The 26,347-nt window shown below is 42.9% G+C and overlaps 1 protein-coding gene across 1 annotated transcript in view; it reads right to left on the bottom strand.

Moving 5' to 3' along the window:
* Positions 1-26,347, bottom strand: part of snx29 (sorting nexin 29) — a 140,438-nt gene that overhangs the window by 48,929 nt on the left and 65,162 nt on the right. Inside the window, exons 15-18 of the mRNA XM_035145252.2 lie at positions 23,045-23,151; positions 6,417-6,533; positions 4,440-4,495; positions 3,675-3,756 (exon numbers count right to left, since the gene is read on the bottom strand). Coding sequence (XP_035001143.1) covers positions 3,675-3,756; positions 4,440-4,495; positions 6,417-6,533; positions 23,045-23,151 — 362 coding nt within the window. The remainder of the gene's footprint in view (positions 1-3,674; positions 3,757-4,439; positions 4,496-6,416; positions 6,534-23,044; positions 23,152-26,347) is intronic.

The following is a 26,347-nucleotide window of genomic DNA, read 5'->3' as shown; positions in this document are numbered from 1 at the left end:
CCGTGCAATCTGGCAGAGAGAGAGAGAGAGAGAGAGAGAGAGAGAGAGAGAGAGAGAGAGAGAGAGGCAAAGTAGGAATGCCAAAAAAAGAGGTGCAGAGAGCAGGAGGGATGATGCAGGAGAGGAGAACACACACAGAGTGAGAGAGGTGGTGGTTGGATCAGCCGTTCCTCCTCCCTGGTTGAGTGTAGCAGCAGCTTAGACCTGTTCGCGTGCTTATTTTCAACCACACTGCTGCTGTGACCTAACTTAGGCTCCAGCCTCTACAATCCCATTCACTCGCCGAGCCTCCCAGAACCCTCTCCGGCTCCGGCTACGCCTCATTGCTCTCATCATTCGTTTTATTTTGCAAGTATATGTGCGCGTGTGCTCAAGAGCGAGAGAGTCTGAGGAGAAGAAAAGTCTATGCACCCGCTCGAGGGTATTTTAAAGAGACCCCTGCCCTCTCTTTGCGATACTCTGCGGTCTTTAAGGCTGCTGGCTCCGTATTCAATCACCCCAACGACCTCACCTTAACAACAATGACTCCAGTAACCTTCGCCATCCATTCGCCTGTCTCAGAACAAAAGCTGTTTCCATAGGGAGCCATTAGACGGATGTAGCTCTGGGAAAGGAAGAATCCAATACACCAGATGGGCGGCTCTTTATACCAGCTCCAGGGCTGGACTGCAGTCTCACTGAGGCTGTTATTGAGAGGGAGAAATTAGGCTAAAACCGTGGAACACAGGGAAAATGTTCAGGTCCGCCGCTGGAGTCGATCCAATCATCTGACTCTGCAGGTGGATGCCGGTTATTGCCCAAAGCTCAGCAGATATCTGCTACAAGGTGTTTTGCATACATATTATAATAATATTTATTTTACTTAGGTGTGGTATTTCCTGAAGTAAAAACAGTCTAGCAACTGTCAGGAAGACGAGGATTTCTTACAAGTTTTGGTGAAGAGGAATTCAGACCTTCAGGCCAGAGGATAGACCCATTACAAAAGTGTCATAGTCATCAGGGCTGTGATAGTGCAATACCTTCTTCACCATGATAAATCATTGGCCTAGTTCTGAAAAATAAAGCTTTTTATTTTTTCAAACGCTCAGTTGGGCTCTGAAAACTTGTCCTTATGCAGTATATCATGTAGCAAACTAAAAAGTTTAACATAATGTTATGCAAGCTTTGGGGCAGTGTCATGATAACAGACGGTGGAAACACAAGCAACCTGTTCCACCACCATTAAAAACATATGGTCCGTGAATATGAAGAGGCAACATGCACCCAGGCCAAAACCAGTGTGTGGAAAACCAGGGGAGCACGGGCCCAAAACCACACCAGTGTCCCTCCAGGCACAGTTTACTGCTGCCACACAATTTACTAAGAGATCATAAATATATGAGGAGACAGGACAGCCCACCCTGATTTGAAGGCTGTTGAAGAGGACTGCATTAGTCAAGTTCTTTCCACAATCCTCGTAAGTTCTTCTAACCATCTGGATGAAAGAATGTTCTGTCCTTTCCTGCACCAGAGGAAAGATTTCTAACAAGCATCTTTATTGAGGTTAGGAGGAAGAGTGTTTGATTCTGGAAACACCTTAATGACAGTTACATGCTGTCAAATGACTCAATTTTTTTATTTATCTAGCTCGCTGACTGAAATTGAATGCTAATACACAAGAGACACAATCCGGGGTGGGTTGGAAACACATTCAAAAATCAGTGTGTAATGAATTCCCCCTTTTATGACAGCACCATTAGGATGCACTCACCTGTAAGTCTAAGCTGCCAAATTACAGGGGACGAGTCACTTTCCCAACGCCGTGCAGCCACTTAAATGTGAGCTGTTTTCCACATCTTTACCCCCAACAGCGCCACGAAATGCTAATTCCCAAGCATGTTGAAAAAGACCTGGATATTCTTTATCATTCTGTCTGTGCTTGAAGACAGAACTCTGACCCAAGTGACTACACACACCTCGGAGGCTGAATAGGGTGTAAGGCAGCTCTCAGCTCGAGCCTCCAGTTTACCTCCATTATGTATAAGTTGAGCCGGGCTGAGCTCGGTGGCCAGTCAGTCCTGACTATCAGTTGGAGCCGGGGATGTGTCACCTGTCTCTTCTCGTCCCATATGGTTTCCCCTGACTTAAGTTACAGCTGTAACTGCCGGCTACAGAGCAGATAAGAGCACAGAGAGTGTGTGTGTGTTTGTGTGTGCCTGTGTGTGTGCGTGTGTATGCGTTCACTTGCAATTTTCAGAATACAGGTGGCTAGAAGATAGGTGTGTGCTGTGCCTGCGCTTGTATGTGCTTCTGCGTGTCAAGGTAATATGTGTGTGTTTGTGCTGGTCTCGAGCAGGTATGTGCGTGTTTTCTTGTATCAGTGTGTATCTGTAGGTGTTTATTCCACACAGTGAACATGCTTATGTCTGTTCCGCAATCCAAAAGTGTGTTTATCCATGAGTACAAACGTGTGTGTGTTTGTGTGTGTGTGTGCGCATGTCTATCTATAGTTATGAGGGCCATATTCAATACCATCATTGTGAGGACATTTTGGCTGGTCCTCCCAAATTCAATGGGTTGTTTGAGGGTTTTAGGGTTAGGCATTTAGTTGTGATGCTTAAGGTTAGGGTAAAGGGCTAGGGAATGCATTATGTCAATGAGTGGCCTCACAATTATAGAGAGACCCGCGTGTGTGTGTCTGTGTGTGTGACAGTTTGTCTGCATGTGACAGTCTGTCTCAAAAAGCCGAGCCAGGGGACTGATTGTCTGAGTGTGTGTGTTTCTGTCTCACAGGGGGGAACCGGGGGGGGGACGGCTGAGGTGAGAGAGCTGAGGTGTAACACCTTGTTAATGTGACAGACACAGTAAAACAGTCGATAACTTGACAGATACAAGAAGTAGCAGCAGTTTGGTTTGTTAAGATGCTCTCGAGTCCAGTTCCCAACTCACCTCGCTTAGATAAGTTCTTGGCACAGATCTCCCCAACTACTATTTTAGTCAGGAAGAGTTGTGCTGGTATCTTCGGTTTAATGCCATAAGGTCTGATTAGACTTCATTATTAATTCATAAGTGGAACAGATTGTAGTGGCTCACTATTTTGGGACTGATTCATGAAGTGTCTGGAGGGGTTCTTTTAAAATCAAGAATACAAGCCATTTCTTGTAAATTGTTACAAATGTAATTGAATTACATATTTCAAATACTTTGGATTACTTCAATATCGTCTCACAAGATGATTTCATGTGAATCTGTGAAATATTTTAATTCGACCTTGAATTATCCACAGCATTATATTAAGAAGAAAAAAAAGAAGACTGTGAATTCAGTTTCATCGAATGCTGTGTTTTCACCTTGCAACTAATAACATTTAAAATAAAAAGTAACAGTGTATTATTAATTTTTGATAAAAAACCCTGTTGCGTAGACAGGTTTCCTCCCCATCTATTATACTCAAGGATCCTCGAACAGTTGAGCGGCATGAACTGCAACAATGCTAATGAACACTGATAACGATGAGGCATTAATGCAAACTTGTTCCAATGTGTAATGTTTTTCAGAGCTCGCTCATTTCGCCTCATTCCACAGTTTAGTCCCATGTAAATAGATCGATACGTCCTGACTAAATGACTGTGCTTGCTAATTCAGTCTGGCAAACAGAGGAGGATGCAGAGAGATGCTAATGCGGCCGAGCGTACCTGATAGACGTGGTAGGCGTTGGCGGCTCGGCCCTGCAGGAACACAGAGGGGATCCACACGTTGATGAGAGCGCGATGAGCCCTGAGTGACACAAACAACAAACCATCCTCACTGCCGGAGTCATTACCATCACCATCATTACCATTATCATAATCATTATCACTGGCAGAGGCAACATCAACAGTGTGTCGGCACTGGGCTCGGACAGCTACAGCAATTTACAGCTCACTCCGGGAAGAACACCTCAAAATCCAATTTGGTCATGAACCGAGAGTAAAACGAGAGAATGAATGTCCGAAATCAAACTGTGTCGGATGAGCTTTGTTCAGCAGTAAATTTGAGAAAGAATAACATATTTTACATGGATATGCAACTCTTGTGAGATCCAAAACTCCGGGGTGAGAGTGAATCTATCTACTGATTTCAGAACTCTCAATCCGTCTGATTGTAAGTAGAACACATATCTAGATAGCTTCATGTGCATTGTTAAGGGCACAAGGAAGTGCAGCGTTGAATTTGGTGCAATTTGGACACGATACATTCATTATTAAACTTTGAACAAACAGGTGATCAGCTCTTGCAGCATCGCTGACGCAGATTCAGGGATTTGTGGACCGAGTCCTGCAGACATACCTACTGTGGCAAGTCAAGAAAGAAAACTGTAACCAGCATCACCACAGGCCAATTAACAGGTAGATTTAGAAGGTTGGAGAAGGAGGGAGAGGAAGGCAGTGGGGGGGGGGGGTAGAGAGAAATATTCTTACGTTTCAAAATCTGACAAACTGGGGTCATCTGACGTCTGGCTTAAATCACCTGGAACCTGGAAAATGAGAGTGAAGAGGTCAAGAAATAAACGAAAGATTGGCATTCATGACAGAAACTGTACGAACACACACACACGCACACACACAAACAAATACACACAGTGTCCAGTATGCCAGTCATTTCCCAAACAGGGGTCCTTCAGGAGGTACTTTAGCAGTCAGCAGGGGGAACATGGACAAACTACATCCAGAGATTACAAAGTGGTGTGATGCTAAACTTTAGCAGATTCACAGTCACATCAACCAGTAAGGTACAAACTAGGATAGGCTGACTGCAAACAGCACACTGCCCTCTGCCCTGTCTGTCTGTAGAAGTCAGTAGAAGTTGAAATGACTGAATGAGCAGTTACAATAGTTAATTTAGAGTAATAGCTGCAACAAACCATTGAAGTAATTAGCTGAGAGTAATGGATTACTAGCTGAAATGGTGAGCTTAAAACAAGTTTGGGAGCTATGTTGAATTGTGTTGTGTTTGATCCCAGTTGTTGTTGGTGAGAATCCAATGATGTTGTTTAGCACTGTTTATCCTTATCTGACACCCCCTGTACGTGTTGTGTGTGTGTGTGTGTGTGTGTGTGTGTGTGTGTGTGTGTGTGTGTATGCAAGAGAGAGAGAGAGAGAGAGAGAGAGAGAGAGAGAGAGAATTCACCAAGCCTGTAATTTGTTTCACTTTTTCCCCAATTGCTTCCCTAGAGGCACCATGTGACCAGGCCCAGATGTGAGCCACCGGGATTTGTGTGTGTTTGTGTGTATGTTTGAGATGGAGAATGTGTGTCCGTCTTCCCTCATCTCTCTTAACCAGAGCTGGCCAGTCAGAGAGACTATCCAAACCTGGAATAAAACCCTGTCCCCGGTCGGACCCCCCCCCCGCGTCGGGTCTTCAGCCTGCAGGCTTTAATCAAACCCTCCTGCACAAGAGTTGTACACAAACAGACACACATGGAGAAAGTCATAGAGAGTGATGCAGAGAGAGAGACGGCAGAGAGAAAGTGACCAGGGTTCGGTTTTCTGCAGCAGCTGTTGGAGGCTGGAATCATGCAGCAATCAGGAGTCAGACACACACACACAAACCAACACACAGAGACACATACACACACAAACCAACACACACACTTGGACACAGAGAGTGGTCGAGAAGGGCAGAGCTGAAGCTGAGGGATAAGAGGTCCTATCTTCGGCCTGGGGCTCCATCGCTGACATTGTAACTCACACTTTGGACAGTGTGTGTGTGTGTGTGTGTGTGTGTGTGTGTGTGTGTCTCTGTGTGTGTCAGTGCGTGGGGGGGGCTGTTTTTATATCCTGACGGGGATAACCTGAGAACACACTAACCCACCGGGGACTTGCATCACCACAGGGACAAAAATGAAGGTCCCCATGAGAGCTGAGACTGTTTTTTGAGTGTTAGGACTTTGTTTTAGGGCTGGAATTAAGGCTCTCCTGAGCACGACCAGATGTTGGCTCTTCTGTTTGTGTCTCGTGTCTGTCTTTGTTATTGTAGAAAAAAAAAATTGTTTGCCTGAAATACCCTTTAACAGGAGAAAACGGTTTGTTAGCATTAGCGAGAGAAAAGTTTGCAAGGAGAAAGTTGTGTCCACTGGTCTGACGGGGAGCTGCTCCGTGGAAGTACCGAAGAAAAATGAAAAACGCAGCAATGTCACAGATGACAGCTCCAAGAAAAATGCAGTTAACCGTTATTGGCAGCCATTGAGTGTAGAGAAAAATAGGCAGAGCACCAGTGCAAATACAAACAGGACGAAGTGGAAGATGAAAATCAAACGAAATCACTAGTCAGGGGAAAAGGGCAGAGTGATGGAGAGGGGGAGGCGGGGGACGACAAAACAGGATAACCTGCATAGAAACCAAATGAGACCGGACATCAATGTATGCGTGTGTGCGTGCGTGTTTCCAGTCACTCACCGGTCCTCTCAGGTCAATTAGTTCCTGTCTCATCTGGACAATGAGATGGTCTTTGGCCATTAGGGAACGGTACAGGCGCTCATTAAACTCTATGAGCTCCCCATGCATCTCGGCCACCTGCAGCACACACACACAAAGAAACAATAAACACAAACACTTATTAATTTATCATCCTGTAGTACCTTATTATACAAAACATAATTATGTTAAAAAAAAAAGAGCAGACAATAGATAAACATGTAAACACATTTTACATGTTTAGCATTGGCACATTGAAAAATACAATTCTAGGTTTCCGTTTAACACACAAAAGGCAGCAGCGCTCCAGGTGAGACGTAATGGATGTTGACAGCAGGACAGATGGGAAACAGTCTGACAGGGATGGGAGATGGAGGGAGAGAGAGGGAGAGAGAGTGTGAGGGGCTGAAACCAGTTCATATCCTTAACAGCAAAGACTCCTGCCAGACTGCTAATCAATTGTCTTCAGGTCTAACTAACCTTGACGTAGTGTTATGCACATCTTTGCATGTGTGTGTGTCTTCAAATATGGGCGAGCTATTCAGTGTGTGTATGTGTATGTGTGTGTTTGTGTGTGTGTGTGTGAGTTTCCCAGGGCTGTCTGCCTAACCAGGCTGGGCAGGGTGGACAGGTCGCTGTCAGGAGACTGACAGCTGTGACATACACTGTGCTGTATGGAGGACACCTGCTGTCACAGCCGCTTCAGCAGAGCGCCGTCGCCAGATGACAGGTGAGCCGCCGCCGCGTCTCAGGCACCAACCTTCGTCCATTAACTTGTTCACAGCCCATTTACGAGCAGACGCGAGGAAAGGCCTCTTATGTAACAACGGCAATAATGATCAAAGTAAACTGGATTTATCAAGTTCACAAAAAAAAAGTTGAGTTCATACAAGTAAATATCTAAGATTTAATATTATGACAAAACTAAAGTGAAGAAATGTCAAGCACCAGAGCAGAATAAATATGGTTTAATTCAAACCGAGGCTATATTAAAAACAACTTTGTATTTTGAACAAAAACAAACTTTTATTCAACTGTGGAATGAGACTGTTTCAGCTTCAGAGCTTCATCACTGACAGGGACGCAAGGACCCGTGTGACTATAACAACAGGTTATATTTTAAATTGTTCTTATATGTCTATTATATAACCAGTTCCGCTGAGGACTCTTTAATCACCCTTTTAAAGAACAGGTTCATTTTTTTTTAACGCCTGTTTTCATTGCTGTGTCTCGCTGGGGAACGGTAACTCCCAAAAGTCTCAGGCAACCTGAGAAGATTTCAAGATTGTACCCAGCCAGTGTTTGTTTTCATCATAGGATCCATTAATCCCTAAGAAATCAACGCAAATTATGAAAAATGTACTATCTCACAATGTTCAAATACAGTTCAAATACAAAAACTAAACAAAAAAGATCTCTCCACAGCTCTGTATGTACAGGAGGTAAAATTACAACAACCAAAAACTGATTTAAATGTATGTGAAAATGTTGTATAAGTATGAATCTATTATTTAAGGTAGATTCGCGTCACTGCCGGGAGCCAGATGCAGCTCTGTCCGTCAATCCAGCTGTGACACACACTGCTGCCTTCTACAGGTGGTGCTGCTGCTGTGGGATTTCAGGGAGAAAACATTTTTGAATATTTTAGAAAATTTAGGTGGCGCTAAAGTGATTTTCAAACCCTCCAGTTGCCATGACAACCCGGTTTTAAAAATACAGAGAGCAATGCTACGGTACAGTACAAGAGTTGTCCCGACCTCTGTGGAGCAGACGGCTTCTGAGTGCAATAATCTTACGAATATTTCTCCCTCTGGAAATACTGCTGGGTTCAACAGTGACATTTTAAAAAGATGATGTGATCGAACATCATTTAGATACACAAATAAATCCTGACAGTAAAAGTTGACATTCAAACACAAATGAGAAACATAAAAAATAGTCTACTGTATGTGAAAAAGAGTGATTTAAGGTGTAATATAAAACACAGGGCTATATTAACGAGCTGTAGCTCTTCAGGCGAGATACTCAGAGGGAGAGTAAACAGATAATTCTTCATTCTCACATTAAGTATTCAACAGCACACAGACGAGACCACAGGAGCACACAGCTCACATTCCGAATAAGGAGGCGTGTTGTGTTTGGCTTCAAATGTGATCCGAAAAATACTAAGATCGTTTGCCAAACTGAATCGCTAAGTCAGGTGGAGATGCCAAAATGTTGCTCGTATGGTCAGATGACACTGCTTACAACTGTCTATATTTAGGAGGAGCACAAGAGAGGTTATAGACTTTCATCTGTGTGATTTTTATCAACACACACCAGAACCAGAATGACCACCCTGCGGTTGTATGCCTCCGCCAACGAGTGCAGTTTCAGTCTACATTTTTTCCGGACTCAGATAAGGTCACCTTGACCTTTGACCACTGGAATCTTATCATTTAACCTTAGAGTCCAAGCGACAACTTTTCAAAAGTTGAAGAAATTGCCAAAAGGCAGAATTGAGATATCATGTTCGAGAGGCCAAACACATGTGAGGTCACCATGACCTTGACCAAAATCGAATAAATGTATGCGAGTCTAAAGCTGTGTCACAATTCAAAGGCCGCATCCTTCGGAGGCCGCATCCAAGCAGGACGACTAGACTGTACCATTGCGTGAGGTCATCTTCAAAGCTTAAGATTCAGGCTTCAACTCAACCCAACAGCTAACGGTGCACATGTTAAAAAAAAAACAAGGCTAATCAAAACTTTCTTGTAGTGTCCAAATGCCGCCCTGTTGCTAGGCGACAACAGTAAGCGCAGGGCAAGACGTTGGCACTGATCAAGGGTATCTCCTCTGTGGACCAGACCATCTCATTTCAGTTCATTCTTTTGCTACAGTGAAGAGGTTTTACAGAGGATACTACTCGTTTGATTTGTGTATCTGTCCGTCTTTGTTACTCTGCGCTTTAACTGCAGCTGCGATGTTATTAAGTGAATTACAATGTGCGTCTCCTCGGGCTGTTAAATCTCTTCACTGTCAGACACAACCTGAGCTCTACGGGCGGTAGATCATCCACGGTAGAAAATCAATGAGCTGCAACAAGTCTGGGAGTTTTGTAAGGGTCCTCTTCAGTCCCTTTGCAGCTGATCAGAGGGATAATTATTTATACACTTTTTGAAGAAAAAAAAAGGGTAAATAAAGGTTGTTTTGTTTAAAGGAGAATTGCTGTATTTTTCAACCTGGTCCCTAAGATTATAAATGTGGCAGACTCACAATACTTGGAGTGTCACTCAGACACTTTGGTTGCTGCAGTAAGATGGAGTTGGAAACTTGAGTGAGAGTGAGAGTTTGGGTTATCCTGAGAGAAACTATTATGGCTGAATCTTACTCTGACGTGGACAATGTCGATAAAGCATTTGACTTTGATGGCTGTCCCTTCTTGTTTGAGTATACGAACAAAAAGCGCCTACAAATTGAAGCGTGAACGAGGAGAGACAGAGGTGTCGAGCAGAGTAGGGACAACGACCTGCTGCAAGATTCTCGTTGAGCGAGACATGTCTAATTTCTCCAGATTCTTAGCGAAGATCCAGAAACAATGGAAGCCTTTTATTGGCAAAATAAAGACATTTTAGAGGACATTTCATGGACTGTTCCAGTTGCCCCATAGGATTACAATGTAGCCATTGCTTACGTTTTGCGAATCCCGGCAGAGATGATCTACTGGACTCCAAATGTTAATTTACACCCTCACATTTTTATTAACTTTGTGCCCAGGTTGAAAAATACTGAAATTGCACTAATAACAGACTTATTTTAATTTGAAAACCACACTGGACGAATATGGGTACTCTTCAGCTGGGAACAAAGACATCTAACCATTTGGGTTCAGTTGATCCCCAGTCTGGCCACTTCTTGCTTTTCTCATTCTTAACAGACAGATCAGTGTGCCCAGTCAATATCGACTGCGACACTAAACAGCAGAGACGTTGGATATCTCAGGATCAGATATGGCGGCAAAGCAATAAAGTACAGCTGATGGTAATCTCTGAACATAAAACACGACCGGCTCAAGCTCAGAAAACTAATCCCCCAAAACAACCTGACATCTCAATGTGTGTCCTGGAAGAACCCTGATGTTGTTTCAGTAAAAAAAAAAAAGTGGGCACCCAAACGCACACTTTCATAGACTTGTTCCGGTCCAACGGGCGTTCATTAGTTCCCAGCGTTTCTCCACTTGGGGGACAGGGAGCGGTTACGGCCGAAAAAGCACTCCTGGCTGTCCTCAACACACCCGCCATTCATCATGCATTTATTTAGCCGCCACAACTCTTAAATAGGACTTTATAAAAGAGGGAATTCATTTTCAGCGTGAAGAAACCCAATTAATTCTCAGTGAGAGGGAGCTAATCAGTTTGTCATTCTCCGGCAGTGCATGTGTGTGTGTGTGTGTGTGTGCATGTACAGTACAGTATGTGTATGTGAGCGCATTGCTTTGTGTGAGAGCGGTTGTCTATATTAAGCACCGGCTCTGTGGCTACGTGCTAGTGTTGCGAATTTGTTTAAATGGTGAAGTTAATGTCCTGTGCCGTTATTAACGCAGGGTCATTTAGATGCACAGCCAGGTTTTAGTGTTCACTCCCTCAGGCCCGGACCCGACATGCAACGGGCATTATTCAGCGGCATTATCCCACCCTCGAGCTCGACAGAGGGCCAACCCAAAGGCTCGCTTCAGGCTTGCAACAGACAGAATAAATTGTAACTGCGGGGACCAGGGTTAATTAATGGCTGCATAAATTCTTTCCGCACAACAAAATAAATGATAGAAATAGAGATCAGTCCAGAGAACAAAAGGGGTGACGGCGAGCTGGAGGGCTGCGTCAGAACAAGTTTGTTTTGAGTCTTACATGATTTTTCATCAATTATAATGAATATAAAAGGATAACATGACAAACGATGACATAAATCGAATCCAAACGAACATGGCATTCAAATAAACAAACATTAACGAACAAGCCAGGGGGGATGATTTTAATTCCAACCGGATAGCTTTACATGTTGGTCTTCTCCTGACACACACAACTGGAACTTTCTTTCGTCTTGAAAGTGATGGAATGGATTACAATTTCTTTCAACCTTTCAATGCGAAACCATAAAAACATCCCGATGAACCTGACAGCTCAACAAGTCAGCAAAGTATGGAGCCGCTGTTTTCTTGTGCTTTAGGCCACAGCTGAACCGGAGCCTTGATGCCCCGGCTGTGCTGCTCAGCAGGGAGCTCCCAGGGCCATCCTACGATCAAAGCTCAGGACAAAAGTGACCCCAATGTACTGCCAGAGGAGCCGCGCATAGCAAATTCAGCAACTTAGTCAACAAATCGCTGCATCGTCTTTTTGCAAACTGGGCATTTATCCCAGCTCGGTACTTGCGAAAAAAGAAGTGAATGAAGAGTTTCTTGCAGCTGGCTTATAAATAGGTCAAAACATTATTTTAAGGAGGCACAATATCCTGGACTTGAATGTTAAACGTGCAATATAACTTCAGCCACTAGGAGAATCAAAACAACGTTGACCTAGTTTGATGATGTTGGGAAGCAGCTTGGGATCATGGGAGTTGTTGTCTCCACCATCATTGCCGATGAAAATCGCGACTCAGGTGCAAATCATGGTCGTGGACGAGGTCACGTGTTAAAGGCTTATTCACATTACGCATCACACGGTAGTGATAATCATGATCCATTGTGAGTAACCGATACAAACAGTGGAAGGAGAAAACAGCCGACTGGCTAACTGGCTAACTGTGTTTTTCCTTCATCGCACGTCGTTTGACCCGGATGTTACAGCAGAGACGAACAAAGCCGTCGGTAAAGTGAATATGTCTCAATTAAAAGACGACCGAAAAAAAGCTTCCTGTTACTTTGGATAAAATGTATGATTGTTCTGGGTTTGAATATTGTTGGAAACATTTTGGATAATGTAAGCACACAAGTCAACAAAATATATAACATAGTCCGATTATTTTAAACGTTTAAATGAAGATCTGCTATATATCTTGAAAGGGTGTGACTCTAACCAATCAGTTTTAGGAACTTACAGTTTGAGACCTGTGGTATCGCTATGGAGCATAGGGATGCATATTCACGCACACTTGCACTGCCACTAAATGCTGTTCCACTGATTGCCAGCTGGTGGTGTTAATGTGAAAAGAAGAAAAAAGCCTGCTAGCTAGTGAACATAGTCTAAACAATGCACGTCTCAAAATATCTTTAAAAGATTTTAAAATGACATTTTTAAAAAGGAAGGAAATGCATTCAACAGATGTTAGAGGGGCCAATGATACAAACTATGTGTTCTACTAATACACAGTCAGAGTACATTACTCCACAAGGTTAATTTGCCAAATCCTAAGTATAATTGCTTTTCTTATGTAGCCGTACACAGACCGATTAATTGCATTTACTTGAGTTGTCCTGCTGAAGACTGGGTGCTGAAATCACATTTTAAATAAGAGCTGATAAAAGACATCATATTTCCTCTAATAATAATTTTGTAATACAACAAATTAGTCTGCAGAACAATTTCAAATCAAAGTATAACTCGCACCATGTTTTTTCAGGGTGAACGAGTTCCTCTTAATTTATTTCTCTCTCTGTGGAACTGATATAATTTGTACTGCTCACAGTATTAAACATCTAAACGAATGTCTGCGAGGTCTGAAACTGAACCGTGAAAGGAAGAAAATAACTATGATCTGACCTTGTTAGCACATCCTCTCCCAATCTGATTAATAATGACAAATGCACTGTGCGCTGTGTGCACTGCAGCCAACATTGCCATCTATCTATGTTGGCTACTCTCTAAGTAACAAAGATAAATTGCTATCATTTATTTCATCCAACCCTGCAAAGTGCAACTGTGCAGCTGAAAAAGTAAATAAAACGGCGATGGACTGTGTAAAACAGACAATAAAGTGTCTCTCAGGACCAACACAACAAATAACAGCACATCTTCTATAGGGTTAATAACACAATTTAAGCTGCAAGCAGCGTTAAACAGGCCCTCGCTCCCGCGTGCATGTCAAGGGTACAGGCGGGATGCTTGTTGACAAGGCTGCGTGCTGTGGCTGTACCATCAGACCCTGAGTAATTGAGTCAGATGTAATTTCTTGCGCGGGTGCATGGCAGCATAATGGATCGCGCATCCCATGTCAATATCTGTGTCTACTATGTGGCGCAAGAAGGCGTGCACTAAACATGCATTTTGTTCATGTGTACAACATGTAGACCAGACTATGAAAATGTCATGTAGATGGAATAATGATTGTGACATGAGGCGTACTTCCCGTTGCCAGTAGGTGGCGCTATGAATATTGACATGTAGATTACTTCAGGCCAAGACTGGGCAGATCTGAGCATGTACTGTGAAGTTAAAACAACTTCCTGTGTCATGGCCAAATATCCCAATTTTGACGTCATGCTACAGACACGAAAACAACATGTCTTAAAGATTTGTCATCTCAAGATTGCACACAGTGAATTTGAATTTGAAGGAGTTCATTAAAAAAACAATACCTTTCACTCACCAAAATGGCCGCCTTCCTTTTAGGTTAGAGCTATGGTCCCTCGAGGCTTTTTTGTGCGTCTGAGAATGCTACATGCACTGAGCTACGAGAATGTCGGTGACATGTGCCATGGGGCTGCTCGGCTGAAATATTCTAGGTGGCGCTGTCGAGTCATTTTACCACTCCCATGTGCGAAACCCCCAAAATATAAAAAATGTTCCCCCTTCAAAAACACAATCTAATCCCCAATCCCCTAATTCCTTCAGTTCTAGAGAGCCCTCGCCAAACAGGCCCTAATAATTGGTAAAATGGAAAAAAATGGAAAAGACGCAGGTCTAATTGGCAAAAATTTGCACAAAGTGATCAATTATTGTCTGTCAGATGCTGTATTTAGAGTAAATGTATATAATCTGAGGTAATGATCTGATAAGACTGTATATGAGACCAGCAGAGCAGTGATGCAGAGTGTTGTTTGTGATCAGACGCTCTGTCTCCGCTGCAGGGCTGGTTTACTATGATGCAACTGTCTGCACTGGAGGAGTCATTATAGCAAACTGCCGCCCAAGTGATGGTGACCAGCACGCTCCCTCACATACACACTCTCTATACACAGTCTTCAAAGACACACACAGTCTCCTCCTTCACGCAACGCTTTGTCATCCACGCCTCTTCTCTCCAGATCTTTGCAGAATTTAGTCGAGTCGAGCCTCTCCTCTCCTCTCCTCTCCTCTCCTCTCCTCTCATGTATGATCTAATCTGAGCCACACCAAGCTGAGCTGGCCTAAATACAGAGGCTAAGAAAGCCCTGGCTGAGCTGGAACACCCCTTACCCACCCACCCCCCAAACAAAAAGTGACAGAGAAAGAAACTGAGACCAAGAGAAACTGTGGTACATCTGACACAAAACCTAATAACCTTAATTCGACTGGTGTCAGAGCAGCAAAATGTTAAAGTATCTGGATTAGAGAATTTAAATGGGGTTTCATAAGGGGACTAGAGAATTTCAAGATTTCTTAAAAAATTCACTAAAATGTCCAGTAAATTATTGTCCTGGTGCAGATTCTTTTTTTTTAAATAAACTTCCTCATGTAAAATCCTTGCTCGCTTTTCTCTTTTCCAATTCCACAGAAAACATTTCTGAAATGAAATATCCATTATGATATGTGATCATGTGCTGTGACATTACATAAAAACCAAAAGGCAGATGGTTCTTGGTGTCTGTATTACAGCAGGTAACATTTCCAAGTGAGCAGGACAGCGGGACTCAAAAGAGAAACTCTTCCATCCTTTTTTTTATTTATGGCCACAAGAGAGACCTGGTTCAAAGGTTCATTTAAACATGCTAAACTGGGTGAGACCCCAACTCCAATATGTCCAACACTGGGCTACTCTGTAAATCTAAATGCAGCCCGTGCCTCTGACTCACTTCATCACAGCTGCTCCTAAACATGAAGAAACACGGCTGAAAGATGGAGGGTGTGGGGGGGGGGAGGAAGAAAAAGAGTGTGAGAGCAGATCGATATAGACATCACAAGCTGTGCTGTCCACTCTGAAAGGAGGAGGAAAAAGAAAAGATGGAAAGAGAGATAGCGAGAGATGAGTTCAGTAATGCGAGTGTGTGAGAGCGGCAGATGGAGCAAAACAAAAAGACAGGAATGGCAGTTTATAGAAAAAGGCTAAAACTGGCGACTTGGTACAGACGTAGCCGTTTGTCACAGACGCGTCACACGAGCACTTGGATCTCTCACTCCTGGGTTAAGTTAGTATTATTACTTTGAAAGGCTGCAGCTATGAAAACATTAAAGTACAGTCTGTCAGCTTTAATTTTGGGCTGTTTTCAACACAATGCAGATTAACATTCAGGGAACTAAAACCCTCTCTCTGTGCATGTCCCCCCCCCGCCCGTCCATGCATGCCAAATGTATTTGGACAGATTAAGATTAGTTTACATTCAAAAAGTTACTTTCACTGTGAGGAGCCAGAATGTTAATATACACTGGCAGGAGCAGTGTGGAGACTGGGGATTAAATGGCAGCTGGTAGTTATGGATTATCGCAGCACATATATATACAAGTGAAAGACTGGAGTCAGAGTGATAGTCGACATTAAAAGACTTAAGAAGTTGGTGTCTTATTGAGTCTGTCTGAAGTAGCACATTATTATCATAATTATGAGCTTCAGTTTTATAACACCTTTAAAAAACACAGTTGCAAGGTGCTTTACAAGTTAAAATGAAAATGTGAGGGCCAGCAAAGTAAGCAGCTATAAACCCCCCAAAAAGAATTGAAAAGCTAGATAAACAAAGATGAGCAAGATAGAATAAAACTTATGTACCTATAAGAAAGATTTACAAGAGTTTGTCAGATGGGTCTCCGCCAAGCGACTGCAGTTTATATTGGATTTTGGTTTCACATTGCACCATGGTTCAGTTTGATCCAGACAGAGACCACCTCTTCTGTTCGGACTACATTTTCCGCCCCTGGTCCGAGGCATCTTCCACACCTGTTGTCAGATTTTAAAGGTTGTGTGTAAATCACATTAAACTTCTTTTTTAACAGACCTTCAATAGCAAGATGCATGACTCTGACTGTATTTCACCACTGAGCTCGATGAGCTGTATGATTGTAACATACATGTATATCTGCTCCGTAGCTGGAACATTACGTTTTAATACTGGTTTAATGATCCCACTTTCTTCAGTGTCTTCAATGATTCATCCCAATAAGAATCAAATGCTCACAAATTGTAATTGAAATCATTAATGCAAGCAGCTTTTAAACCTGAAGCTATTAGAGAGAGTGTGTCAGCCCCCCTAGTCTGGAAGGGTATTCTCACACGGAGGCAAAAAAAAAAAAAGCAAAAGATATTTTGTGTAAAGGAGAATTTAATAAGGCAGAGGAAGGCGTTTGTACTCGCAAACACTTCAAAAGGAGATTCACCTGCATTATTCTGAGAAGAATCCCATGCATTATGCAGTGTTTTGACTTTCCGAGGGTCACATTCACGTGCATTACACAGCAAAGACAACGGGCGCCGTAAAACGCACATCGGTTCATATTTCCCTGGCTATTACTGCGTCTTCCCTCTGAACAGCGGAGACTGTGAGTCGGTGGCTTGTAATTGTTGTACTTGTTCTTGATGTTGTTTATGGTTAATTAATGAGCTTGCGGATCAAAGGGAGAATCCCTGATCCCACAGGAAGTTTCAACCCATATTTCGTCTCTATCCGCTTCTCCCTATTCTTATCAATACCACACAGCAGGGATGTAAAAAAAAAAATAATAATAATAATAATACAGAACGGAAAAACAAAACAACAAACCAAAAATATGTCTAACTGTAAATGCGTACTCACAAGACTTCTGATGTAGTTAGGGTTTGTTTGTTTATTGGATGTGAGGTTAGGAGGATCCAGCCTGTGAGCTGCAGACGGAGGATGATGTAACGAGGCCTCCATCTGAAGCACAGACGCCTCCCATCCAAACCTGAAGTACATTAACGACTGAGGCCCCCTCTAATGATTTCAATTGGCAGGTGCCTTCAGCGAGAGTATATGGTTCGAAAGGTCAGCCATGCAGCAACATACATGCAGGAGTAACAGCTGCTTGCATCACATTCAAGTCTGGGTCAGGGATCTGTGATCTACTTTTCAAATGAATCAGAGATTTCATGACATTTACACTACTCTAACAATGAGGATCAATCATGAAACAACAAGATGGCCGTGCTGATTGGCCAAATCATACAGTATCACCTGAACAGCACAACTTTATTCCAGCCAATCAGCAACAGGGATGTTCATGCCTGGAAACAGCATTTTCCATGGGAACGGTCATAATCAGTGCTTTCAAACAGGACAGGCCGTTTCTCAGTTGCGTTGGTTCAGTGGTCACATGACCTGAGTATGGAATTGTTGTATGAAACATTATAAAAGGTGGTTAAATGTGAAGTTACATTCTGATAGTTATATTTAGTCAGACATACAGAATTATCCTGGGGCCACCTATTCTATTAATTCCACTTTGGCTTGTAGAGTAGCATTCAGCCCACTTGTAGGCCACATTAATAGGTTCTTAAATAGAGAGGAGTCCTTGAACGTCTCTTTGAGATTTCAGGTGAGTTTGAAAATCTAAAGAGCCTGAGGAGGGGGCGGTCTTTACTCTTAAATCCACTTCATCTAAAACCACCGGGGGCTCTTTCGCTACAACTGCCTTCTCCATCATTTTCATCTCACTCAAAATCCACTGATTCATTTATCTCAAGATTTAATTCTACGTACAACAAGTGAAAGACGACAAAATCCTGACATCATTCGACCATAGGAACGGAGGAAAAAAAATACCACGTGACACAAAAATGACTTTAGTTTCTACATGGACTTAAAGTGTCAAGGGGCCGTTGTGTGTTGTGTCCTCAGCCTGACACCAGCAGCCTGTGAGCGCCGATAAGAGGAGGCGTTACATCACTACCTGCCCACCCTCTCCTCGTCACTCCAGCCTCACCGATCAATGTCATGCAGCTTCGCCGTTTCTTAGAAACCTCTGCGGACACGTTAACTGCGTTATGTAATTTGTTTTTATTGCTCACGCACACAATGAAAAGCAACAATGCAATAAAGATGTAAATTGAAAAGCGTATGTGTCTATGCCCTGGAGATGTAGTTGTTTCACTTCCTTCCCTCTGTGATTTTATTTCTCTCTTTGCATCCATCTGTCTTTCCCTAGATTCATCACCTTTTCTTTCGTTTCTGACCGGCATCGCTCCAATGGGATTATGCCGTTAGTGCCCCACCCACTTAAATCTAGCATCTATGCAGATTTGTGTGAGAAACCCCGACTCATCCATACAGGAATTTACCCAACGCACACAACCCGTACCACCTTGTCTCTGCCACGGCTGAGAAGATAAGGAGAAATAAATAAATAAAAGGAGTGAGGGGAGAGGGTAAGAAGCACGAAGAGGAGAGTAAGAGGGCGGCAGTGGAACATCCAGGAATTATCAAAGTGTAAAAATAAAACACTTCCTCCACAAGTCACTGGCGTGTATCAGTTCATGGTTTTCATCAGTTTGGTTAAGTAACAGCACAAAGGTGGAAAAAACCTTAAATACGAGATGATAGAATATATACACATATAACCGCTACACTTTACCCAGTAAACCCTATGTCCCCTTTCTAAATCACATGATTTACGTGTCATTAAACAGTTGGATGAGACCTGCAGGAGACCGAAATACAAACCAAACAAAAAACCAACACACAAACACGGGAAGAATTAAAGGACGTCACAAAGTTGGCTATAAAAGATCCATTTTACACCTGAAAGTAACAAGCTTCATGTCTTTTTTTACATTGTTTACATTTGATCCGGTTAGTTATGGTTCCACATTGCAATTTAGGAAAGAAGAGTTGTGTATTTCACACGTCCTGTAGTCATAAACTATGTAGGCTGCATCTACCTTTACTTGACATTGATTGGTTTGCAAACAGAAGCGCGTCTGATATCGGAGTGTTGACGATCCAGTGAGTAGTAGTGTTTACATTTGAACCAGTTCATTTTGGTGATTTTGTTGCCAATGCACTATAATAACACCTCAAGAGTTGGGTGAAAACCAAAACAGAGCATGTAATGAAAGTGAGTATTTCACTTGAATTTATCGAGAGGACAGAAACACTAATGAATGCTGGTGAAAATAACAAGTCCAGTGCGCATTGCAAACCTGCCTGTTTGGACTGGGCTGTGATGACGCTGGTTGCAGTTTCCTTACTAAAACTGTAAAAGTGACCTGCAGTAATTGAGCTGCTGCAGATTTCAGTTCACAGAATCCTAAAGCTGCACCTCCACTGCTGCAAAAATAATCTGTTGATGCCATTGTCACTATTGACAATTCCTTCCTCGGGATCCTCAACAATACACACGCCAAATGTGAAGGCGATAAGAGAAGTGGTTCTTGAGATACATGTATATGAGTCACAGACAAACTGACAGAGATAGATGTTGGTGTGTTTTCAGTTGATTCTGCTCCCCACAAGTGGCCAGAACATCAGCTATGGGTATTTTATAACCTGATAATCATTGGATTTCAATGAAAAGGGAAAAAGATATGGCCCGTGGATTCTCTTTTTTTTTCAATCCAAATCAGTAAAATTACAGCTTTTATGAATTTCTATGCCTCATCAGTATCTAAAGCATGAGATTTGATGGCTTGAATGCTGTAATCAGTAGTTTCAGTGGAACCAGTGATATAGGGCTACATTCAGTGAAAGGCTGTGGCTGCACAGTGTCCTGCAAGGCACACAACTAGTCACCTGCAGAGCTGCACTGTGGCTTTACAGAGAGGACACGGGGGGGGCAGTTGTGTTTGAAATCCCACCTCAGCAAACCCCCAAAAAATTCAGAGGCCACACAACACGAGTTCAGGGTGTGACAGTAGCCAGTGGGAGAATCTCTGTGCACAGTTCAGAACGTGACAGGACAGATGAACAAACAAGGATGCGGCAGGAAAAGAGCATCAAGCCATTTGAGACTTGGCTCAAACATAAACAATGTCAAAGTCGATAAAATGCATTAGCATCATTCAATTAAAACTGATGGGGGTCACAAACACCGGCGTATTTCCCAGGTTAATGAAGGCTGAGCCACTGGCCAATATTTATTTGTGTCTGGCAGGCCTGTATGTATCCAACAAGGCTTTAATGTGACATTTTCAAAAATCAATAACTTGTTGGGTCAGATTTTCTCTCGGCTGCTGGAGCGAGGCGGCTGAGTCAGGAGTGTCGACAGCTGCTCATGTATATCACACGATTTCTAAATCCTCATATCGGGATAAGGAGAATGAACGCGCGCGCATGCACGCACGCACACACACACACACACGCACGCACACACGCACACACACGACAAACATAACGGTTAGGAAAATAATGGTAATGGGCATGAATTACAGATAAATTACTTTACACACACCGACAATATTATTATTATATATAAAGAGCTGCACTTTTCTCACTTCTATGAAAACAGACTGGTGGTGAACAACAGGGGTTGATCCAGGGATGCACTGGTCCCTGCTGAAATCTGATAACATTATATATGAGAGTTTGTTAACGTGAATATAAAAGAAGATTTTCTACGCTTTTTCGAAGAACACAATGTGCTTGAACAAGGAACAATTTTCAAAATGTATTGGATGATGTGTGGATGACGTTTGAATCAAAGCTATAGAGCTAACAGTAAACCAGGAATGAATTCAGTGTGCACCTTACTCAATCAGATATGGTGCATGGATCATGGATATATAATTGTCCCCTTAATGGCCCCCGTTATAGAAAAATCCTAGATCCGCCACTGGTGAGCAATAATGAGAACATCCTGCATGTCTCGATTGCTCCACGTCTTTTCTTTTCTCTCTTCCAGCTGCAACCACTTTAACATTTTACAACATTTCTGCCAACTGGACGACTTGTTTCATATCAGGGACAAAGAAAAAACACCTGGATTCTATGTAACAGGCTGATTTAAACAAAGCCATCGCGGCCTGGCAGGCTGGCCCGGGACCGGAAGAGAGCCTGCAGCGCCATTGTGTCCCAGCGCCATCCTCCAGGCTCACAGTGAAAGCCCGCTCGAGACTGACAGCCAAGCGAATGAACAAATAAATAAGTAAACACCATTTAAAATGCCTCGCACGTACACATGCATAAATAAGTGAAAGCATAGTTTGGCCGAACACAGGCAGAATTATTTCTTATGAAAGAAATATAAAACCATGCTTTAATAATTCATGTCGAGGCCCCCCCCACACCTTGCTACACATTAGAATAAACACAAGGTGCCTTTATTTTTGCTCCACCGCTGTAACTGTCTCTGGGAGCGCCGCTGCCTCATTGGTCAGTCTAATAGGAATCTGGACAGCGCTCCCATCCTCGCTCATGCAGCTGGCAACAATAGGCCTGATGTCCAATTATTAGAGCGCTTCACCCTGCACTGCAATCAATGTATTTGAGAAGAGCCTGCTCTGGCAACAATAGAACCGGAGCTTAAATCACTGCAACTGAAGAGTATAATGCTCTGCTTTATTCAGATTAAGTGGATCGGTGAGAATTTCATATTCCTTGCAAAGGCCGAAAAACTCAATCTTATTATTCTTTCTTTAACTTTGCTTGTGAATGTAACAAATGTACTAAACGCAAAGTTCTTGGCAACATTAGGAAATCAATAGCACACATAAATTCCATCACTGTCAACAAACACGACTATTGGCCCCTACACTGGTTTTTGTTTTGATGGGCAGCAGGTTGGACATGAACAGATATTTTATGAACTTCCTTGTTCTTCTAGAGAAGTTATTTGAGGTTGTGTCACTGACAGACGACAGAGAAATGTTTCTTTTATCTTTTTCTGTAAAACAAACAAGACAAACCTGAATAGACTAAAGAGCAACGTGACTTGTGTGGTTGAAATTTAGAAAATGTTGTATTCATTTTTGTCACACTGATTTTCTTAAAAAAGACGGATTGAAGGCTAAAGTACAAATGAAAAAAATACAGTTGTGCTTCCTTGTTGAGAGTTACATGAAAAAACTGATACTATTATTGTGTCTGTACTGTAGTGAGACTACAGAGTGAAAGCAAGGAGCCGCTTGTTTAATTACTACATAGAGTGAATATAAAGATGGAAGACATAACAGCTCCATAAAGGGAAGCCAAAGTGTCTCAAACACCCCCTAGTGGCTGGCTGCAGTGTAGATCCTCGCTGTTAGTGGCACATGGAACGAACGAAAAAGTCAAAGATGGTTTCTGTCGTATCAGTGGAACCTCAATACCCCGGTTACATCCCCCACTGCTACTGCACAGACCCCGACATGCACAAGATGGCAGCTTTCGTATCAGAGATATTTTGGCCTCATTTCTTGATAGACGTGTCGTCCATCTTTGTATACAATCTATTATTTACTTCATGCTGGCAGCAGGAGCAAAGCCCACTGGTATATGAGACAAGTTGTGGAACACACAACTGTGGGTTAGCTATCAGAGCTAATTCACAGTGAGGAACAAAGAGAAAGACGGCACTCACCTCTATGAGTTTGCGTTCATAGCTGGCAGCGAGCTCCTCGATGTCACCCATGGACTTATTCTGTGGCACAGGGGTCTGCTCCTCGCTTGACGGCAATATAGACAGGGCTGAACCAGAAAGAGAGAGAGAGAGCACACAGGTACATTTAGACCTACAGCGTAACAGCAACCACCCACTTTTAGAACGGCTCTAAGTCCAGGAAAAACATTTCCCATTCATTTTCTCCACAGAGGTTTCAGAAAATCATTATAAAAGATTTTAAGCCTGAGAGAGATAATTCAAACATTTCTTTCAGAACAAAAAAATTATTGGAAAACATAAAAAAAAGGCAAAGGTACAAGACTGTTTCCATAATTATTTGAAGAGTCACGTATCCCATAATCCCCTTTCCAACAACTGTCAAAGCTTCTTCTCCAAACTGTATATTGCATGTAGTACAGATACAATAACAGGTCACAAACACATTCTGTGCAGACAACTATAGACAGTGGGTTTGTGTAAGTCATGCATTGTGTTATCTTGTGTGTCGAGTTGTGACACCTGCAGCTGTTTGATGCTTTTGTTTTTCGCAGCGAGAGAAAAATGCACAGGGAGCAGCCGATCTATAATACTAATATACACATTACCAGCCAGGAAAGAGCCATAAATCCCCATTTTATTAAATCAATGTCAACACACTGAAGTGGACACGAGTCGTGCGCGTCATAAAAAACACATAGCCACGAAGGGAAGGCGCACAAAGCCGCTGAAAGACACACATTAGCACACAAATCCTCCAGGACGCACACTTCCTTGTAACGTACAATATAAAACGCTGTAGCGCTCACATTTTTCTTTCTGAGAAAACTTCTTTCCGTTCTGTCAAGATGATAAACTCTTCCCTCACCGTCGCCTCTTCTACTCTGACTTTGTGTTGAGACAAAGTTTATTGTTTCTTTGCAGCGCTGTAGCTCACTAATCAGCTGAAGCCATGATGACGGAGCCTAAAGCGCCGCTTCTGAGCCCGTGAACATCCACTAATCTGGTTCCAACTTTAAAAAAATAAAAAACTGCAAAACTAGGAAAGTGGAAGTTCTTCTGCTGCCACCACACACAGCTGACACCTAGACAAACACACCGAGGCAAGGAGGAGGAAGAGAGACAGACAGAGGGGAGTGATATGAGCAGAAGAAGAGAAATTCAGCATGTCCGTCCGCAGCGCAGCTCATTGGGCAGAAGTTAAAGACAATATAGTGATGGGCTGAGAGGAGATAAAGGGTGAAGCCTGAGCAAGTGTCTGCATGTCGAGACAGAGCGAGGCGAGGCTCACTGTGTTTCCACACAGACAGCACCGTGGGAGGAAGAGCTACTGTGAATCACAGGCAGGTACAGGTACACAAAGAAGAGCTCTTACAGAGCAGCATGGCACCCAGCTGGTTTGATGCTTTACTCTAAGGCAACACTTGATGGGAGGATGGGGGGAATCAGAGAAGCAAATAATAATGATAATGCACATTTGCAACAAACTTTCCATTAGCTCAGTGGAAATCATCATCGCGTTTGAGGGTGAGAGGAGATTTGTTAGAGGAGACACACTCATACAGTGAGAGGGAAAGGAGGACTAAAAGGATGCGTTCACACCAACAGGGATGTGAATCTTTCACACCATGAGATTTCAAATACAAGTACAAAGTCAATGCAAAGACGGAAACAGGCTCGAATTTCGATGTTCATGCGAAACGCAGCAAGTAAACATAAACAATCCTCAGGCCAAACTTGAGCAGGTACCATGACAACATGAACATATAGTGTCAACATGTGGATTGTATAGGAGCTTTTAAAGACTCTTATGAAAACATGTTTTTAAAGACTTTACCTTTCACATATGAAGAATGCAGCAGGATATTGTCTGAGCCATATGCGTTCGCAACAACAAGAAAACATCTGGAATATTCACGTGAGGTGTAGAGCCTGGGTAGAGCCTGCCGTAAGCAGGACGTATAAAAACCTTAAACTAACCTTAACCTGATCTTAAAAATGTCTTCCCCATTCACGTAATGGGGATTTCCTTTTTATCCCTAGAAGGAGGAAAAGCCCCACAATGTGTCTGTGGAAACGTATTGAGGTCCCAACAACATGAGTAATACCTGGAGCGTACATAAACAAACCAGACCATGCACACGTATATAAAATTGTCTGTACGAATGCATGCACGCACACACACACAGCTGCTGGGGAGTGATGCTCAGTTAGTTTTGTTATTACAGACCAGCTGTTTGTACAATTTCCTCGAGCCAGGAACATCTGTGTCTCCGCCACCGAACCCAACCCCCACCGCCGCCCCGTTCGCCCACACACCCGGTGCACGCTGCATTATTAAGAGCCGATCAATGTGACAGCCAACACAAATCCAACTTCGGGGGGGGGGACAAACTCAGAGGTGAGGAAAATTGGTATCACAAGAGCAAACATCAGCCATCCTCTGTGTTTGTGTTTGTATGTGTGTCTTTATGCCATTGTTCCCATTTCTGTGTGTATGTCTCTAACTTTCATATATATATATATTGTTATTGTGTGTGTGTGTTTGTGTGTTCATGTGTGTCTACAGGTTGCTGATGGAAGTGTAAAGTATAGTACAGTGCTTTTTTTGATGGGCCAAAGATAAGCTTAGGGATTGTTGTGGCAGGAGCCAGGATTGTGTGTTTTCTCTTTGTCTATTAGTGCATGTGCTATATAGAAAGCCTCATCAGTGTGGAGGTATATATATATATGACACATCCAACAGCTGCAGAAAGATTTGCAGGTCATTTCATAAAACTGTTTATCGGAGTGTGCTAATGTGTGTGCATGTATATGTGTGTGCATGTATATGTGTGTGTGTGTGTGTGTGTGTCCCATTCCCAGAAGTGAGCATCCCTGTGGTTTTCACCAGAGCGTGTGTGCACCTCTAGAGACGTCTGTCTTATGATCTCAGTGTGTGATATAATGAGCCAGGTTAGTGAGGTAGTCTACCGAGAGAGAGCACACACACACACACACACACACACACACACACACACACACACACACACACACACACACTTCAGCCGAGCACCATTCAGGACAATAGTGCAGTGAAGCTTTAGTTCTGCTTTAGTTGCTGTGATGTTTCATGATTGCACTTGGTGATGTTGTTAAACAGTTTTTGGACACAAAGCCAGTCCATGTTTGACTGGGAACACGCTGGGGACAGACGGCACAGTTTGTTGAACAACTGAGACAAATAGTCTGTTATCCATGACTATTTTTGAGTTTACAAAATTTATCTTGTGCTTTGTGATGTTT

The sequence above is a fragment of the Hippoglossus stenolepis genome, chromosome 21, assembly GCF_022539355.2.
Source record: "Hippoglossus stenolepis isolate QCI-W04-F060 chromosome 21, HSTE1.2, whole genome shotgun sequence".
In the NCBI taxonomy this organism is placed as follows: domain Eukaryota; kingdom Metazoa; phylum Chordata; class Actinopteri; order Pleuronectiformes; family Pleuronectidae; genus Hippoglossus; species Hippoglossus stenolepis.
Note: the sequence above shows the minus strand (reverse complement) of the source record. Positions and strands in the feature narration are given on the sequence as shown.